This window comes from Ostrea edulis, chromosome 7, assembly GCF_947568905.1.
Source record: "Ostrea edulis chromosome 7, xbOstEdul1.1, whole genome shotgun sequence".
In the NCBI taxonomy this organism is placed as follows: Eukaryota; Metazoa; Mollusca; class Bivalvia; order Ostreida; family Ostreidae; genus Ostrea; species Ostrea edulis.
In genome coordinates this window covers 41,557,880-41,563,287 of record NC_079170.1, presented here as the reverse complement: position 1 = coordinate 41,563,287, position 5,408 = coordinate 41,557,880, and the positions used below count along the sequence as shown (strand labels likewise).

The window sequence follows — 5,408 nt, the reverse complement described above, 5'->3', positions numbered from 1 at the left end:
ATTTACGAAATCCTGACTTTAAACAGGACTGTTCGAACCCTATAACAACAATTTGTTTATCAGTAGCCTCACTCGATTTAAAAACCAAACTGATCATAAGCAGAAGCTCTTTCGTAAAGAATCAGTTGATACAAAGAAAACCATATGTAGATGATTAGTCATAATCGAATATTGAAACATAGATATAATACACTGATGATGGTAAAGCTGACATCATCACGTATGTCATGAAGCTGAGTTGCTACTTTGCGGTTAACATCCATGTTCAATAAAATATCTAAGTACGAACTCTGGTAAAAAAAAATTGAGTTCACTGGGATATATCGAATCGACATATGAATTAACATGATTAGTGGTGATGTACTTGTATAAAACATCGTCAGTATATCTAAATGTTGAGTGGAAGGCCACAGCAAGATATTTTTTTCTAAATCTATCATGCTGTTTTATTACTGTGGAAAATTGAAAGCATATCCATCATGTGAAACTTCTGAAAAAAAAAACCCCGGAAGAAACATAAATTATGGTACAAGATTTAATCTGATATATTATTCCTCGAAGGCGATACTCTTCTGCTGATGGGTATTTAAGAAACATTTGTACAAATACTGGTACACTAGAAATATATCGTCTATACGTGCTGAGTATCTATTGTATTTACTTGAAACTATCAATGGAATCTACAAATTAAGAGGTATAATCGTTGCCGTACTCAGTACAATTCTGTTTTTACGACATTGCTGTTAAATTGTTTGTAATCACAATTGCACATTTAATAGATCAATTCAGTTTTCCACTCTTGGTTGAAATTATTGGCCGTTTAAAATGTCTAGTAAGTCATTGTTACAATGTAAGAAGAGTCTTGCGTGCACAATGGAAATCTTTTGCTGCGAGATCACCATTCTATTACATGTAACTTGGTCAGGGCGCCAGGAAGTCCAGCTGTTGGAGAAGATGCAAGAGAAGGGTAGAATGAAAGACATCCACGTTCAGTGGTCATTTGTATCCTTGTACTGCTGTTGGATAAATACAAGGAATATCTTATGATTACGCCATGACATGTAAAATAAATTGGTAAAACAGTTCAAATATTGACCTCATAGTGCCGAAATATATTTTCGATTATCAGTTGTTGCATTTTTATTCGCAAAACTTATTGAATAGATATATTTCCTTGAGTTGATTTTATTGCAAACCTTTAGGAAACACTTTTATTTTAATCATGTATTAGTTTGACATACTCGTATACTATGATTAGTAGACATTTACTCAATGAAGTATCATTTTCACGGCTTGGAGATCCCTCCATTACATGCAAACACAATGTGATTGGTAAAATAGCATTATCTTCTGTTTTCAAGAATGCCACCCTTCTAATGCAGTTGATCTGAAAGAAACCTGATTAACTGTTTTATTTGTTGCAAACCTTATTGCACTACTAGAGAAGAATAATTTGCTGTATTTGTGAAAAAGTATAGTAAAAACGTACCCATTCCGACTTCTAACCATAAACAATGCATATCACCGCCAGGATTAGAGGGGTGCTACTTTCGAGCAGAAAAATATCATGAAAAGACTATAATTGTTAATAATGAGAGAGAAATAAAGAGATTGTATGGGATGAGAGAGAGAGAGAGAGAGAGAGAGAGAGAGAGAGAGAGAGAGAGTATCCATCTTTAACACAGTTTGTGTTGATACAGTAGTCACGTGGCTGCTTTACTGATTAATCGGGATTCTTTATAACGAATAAACGGTAATATGCTTCTCCATGTTATATAACGGTCACGATAGACTCCACAATACTTATCTTTTTTAAATGTTGGTATGGCGGTATTCTTCATGTTATTAATTATACTATACATCAAAGGTTCGGAAAAATCTAATGATAAGGAATGAAGCTGATCTGTAGCTATATTCTACGATATACATGCAGTATGATCTGTAGGATATTATCACTCCATATTAACCGCTTTGGATGCATTCATATATATACTAGACAAAATTTATAACTCCCCACCTACGTTTTGTCATTCACTGGTTTTATGTTGTATTTTTACATAGCTTTTGATTGGTATAAAGAATAACATATTCAAAAAGTCAAGTTTCTTCGATCATTATTTATTGAAACATTCAATTAAAAACATGAAAACTGAAAAGTTTTTAAATTCTCAACAATCAATACTGTGTATCCCCTCAATCGCTCGAGTAACTGCCTGGTACCTGCTTCGCATTGAGGTAACGTAATTGTGTAAAGGCTGGGGAAGCTGTCTTACTCGCCTGTCTACCTCGTCCCATACATGTTCAATAGGATTGAAGTCTATACTGCAAATGGGTCAGTCAATTACGCGGATATTGTGACCCTGCAGCATCTGTTTGGTCGTTCTTGTGGGGTCGCATTATCCTGCATAATGGCCATTTCACGATTTGCTTGGATGTGCAGAATTGCAACTGGCTGAAGGACAAGGTTTTGGTACCTTGCTGCATTCAGTTTCTGGTGGATCGGGATGATTGGTGTTTTTGTGTGAAAAGATATTCCCGCCCACACCATGACAGAACCACCTCCAAACTGCCCTCACTACCTCACACAGGCGTCAATATATCGCTCGCCAATTCTGCAGTAAACGCGAGACCGTCCATCTGATCGCCTTAGATTGAATCTGGACTCATCTGTGAAAAGAACTTGTCCCCAGTCTGCGGGCGCGTATACCTCAAATGGTGTCTTGCCTACACTAATCGAATTTGCCTATGTCTTGCAGATAATACCAACCCTACATAAGGCCTTCTTGCCTGCAATCCTCCTTCCTTAAGTCTGTTTCTCACAGTTTGATCACTGAGGGGTCTTCCATGTGTTCCCAATGTGCGCCATGCTGTTGCTCGAGCTATCAAATGTCTGTCACGTAAATGGGTCAGTCTTATGTAGCGATTCTGTTGAGGGGTTGTTATACACCGTTTGGGTCGTCGGCGTAGATCTGCTACACTTGAAGGTCTATTGAATTTTCGGATTAGGTTTGTGATGGTCTTGTGGTCTCTATTGAAATTTCTAGCAACCTGTGAAAATGATCAACTCAATTGACTTTTTAAATTGTTTCCTACACTGTGTATCTGAAATTGTTTCACAAAAGATAGAATGCAATGGAAGAAAGCAAACCTCTCATAAACTGCACCCAACACGAACCATGTCAACCGCTCTTCCGTGTTTCTCTGTCGACATGCGTCGCATTTGACTTCAGTAATTTTGTATTGTTCACATATATGTACAAATGAGTGTATTGAGAACAAGATGAAAAGTAAGACAGTAAAACCAATCGAGCACGAGATTTTCAATTTCAACAAAACCCGCTACGGTTCACTGTTCTTGAAATCTTTGTGCTAAAAATTTCAGCGTTTTAGTTAGCAGACGATATTTTGAATTACAAATTACATAACTGCAGAGGTTTGTAAAATTTAGAAATTATTAATTTTGGGAGTTACAAATTTGGTCCAGTACATATAAATTTTATTATATAATATATTTAAATCTCTAACGCATTTTTACTGTCAGTTGGTAATTGATATGAGTCGGTTTACTATCTAATCACAACGAATGACGTTAGTTTCACAGTACGTTGGCGTGTATGTATTGTGTAAACATGTATAAAGAAATCAACAATGTAAGTAAACAATCAGTTTTATCCTTCGAAATTTACCAGTCTATTTGGAGTATAGCAAAATATCGGCTGACTGTTATTAATATACCGATCTGTATATGTTAACATATTAATGTTCTCGAGAAGAATTTAAAACAATCTGTGGATAATTGGAATTTTAACTTCAACTATTCAACATCTTCCCCTAAAAATACGACTGATTATTCTTTGATCTTGAATATCTCTGTTAATATTTAATCATTTTCTATGATATGATTATGTTTAAACAATGAACATATATATTTTATCAAATTTGATTATCTGTTGTTGAAAGGTTAATTCAAATGATCTTTCTAACACAAAATGATGATAAATAACCTTGCAGGATATACTCTTTTGATGCACCTTTGACCGCATTTGTCATCCGCTGCTGTTTCTGTGAGATAGTTTCATCTAACAATCCCGCTGAACTTCCGACAGGTACCGATGTTGATATTTTAAGGTATCCATTGGTAGTTTCTGAAATGAATTACATGTAGATAAATGTTTTATAAATGTTTTCTGCGCTTATTTCAAATAAAAATACTAATCTATAAGGTTGACGAGTTGTTGCTCTTTTCGAAAGTTGATTTGCAGTTCTTGATGAGTTTCTGTGATTCCTTATTATACGATCGAAATTAATAATGCATTGTGAGTGATTATCCCTCTCCATGAGATACTATGTGTTATTTAGTAATTTGCAGAACAACACTTGCAAATTTATTTCTCGCGAATTATGATGGATAACATTTTGTTATTTGATTAACTTGTAGATAATTATGTACTAAACAGTTTGACCACAACAAAAAATGGAAAAATTGATGCATCCTCACAACAGTGATAATGACTTTGTGAGTGTTTAGAGTTGGAGTTATCGTCAGTAAACCTGTATCAGCTAGTGTAATCACCTGGACAGTCTCCTGTGACGTGATGACACGTGTTCTTACATTCCGATGGACAAGGATGGAGACATTCTTTCCCGTATAATCCAGGGTAACACGTCTTGGAACAGTTCACATCGACATATCCGTCTGGACATACTGGAGAAATAGAAGTGAACATCATCAAAAACAAAATGAAGTAAAATAAATAGAAAAATAGAGTGACGTAAAAATCAAGACAGTAGATCTATATACACGTTTTCTTTATGATGAAATTCCACTTACAGTGACACTAATTAGTTATTCAGATACTACTTTGAACAATATAATGCAATTAGGGACCATAAATAAAATAAAGCAATTACTGGTCAGTACAGGGGAATTTTGTAAGATAACTGAATAGTAAATTAAAGCTAAAAATTACAAAAATAATCTAGGACCGCTTTTAAGTTTTGTAAAATATTTGCTTGATACATGGAAATTTCATGTGTATGTTCTGATCTGATTTGCTATTTGCTTCAGAGGAAGAATATCAGCAGTAGTAAATAGTTTAGATTTTAAAGAAAAAAAGGCTGCGGTATTCTATATTTAACCATCGACAGTATTACGTGTTCATGTGCATGATATACCCTCAATCAATTCTAGACCGTTCTAGCATCTATGGACGTTCTATAGATTTTTATGACAATGGAATTCTCGATGCGGTCACACACTAAGTATACAAAATCAAGATGTCGTTATTTGACTTAAAGTTGACATGAATTAATAAATATAGTATAATTCTATATGTCCGCCATATTTCTCTGCTAATCCGCCATATTAGTTGGATATTCTATTGTTATATTATCAGGTTTCGCATGGT

General features: G+C 34.7%; 1 protein-coding gene across 1 annotated transcript; it reads right to left on the bottom strand.

The window, feature by feature from the left end:
* Window positions 1-371: 371 nt before the first annotated feature.
* On the bottom strand, window positions 372-4,727 carry LOC125656522 (multiple epidermal growth factor-like domains protein 11). Its single transcript, XM_048887123.2, has 3 exons — window positions 4,574-4,727; window positions 4,005-4,145; window positions 372-1,016 (listed from the first exon to the last, which is right to left on the bottom strand). Exons 1-3 carry the CDS (start codon window positions 4,725-4,727, stop codon window positions 997-999), a joined length of 315 nt encoding a protein of 104 aa, XP_048743080.2. The 3' UTR covers window positions 372-996.
* Between the last annotated feature and the right edge of the window lie 681 nt (window positions 4,728-5,408).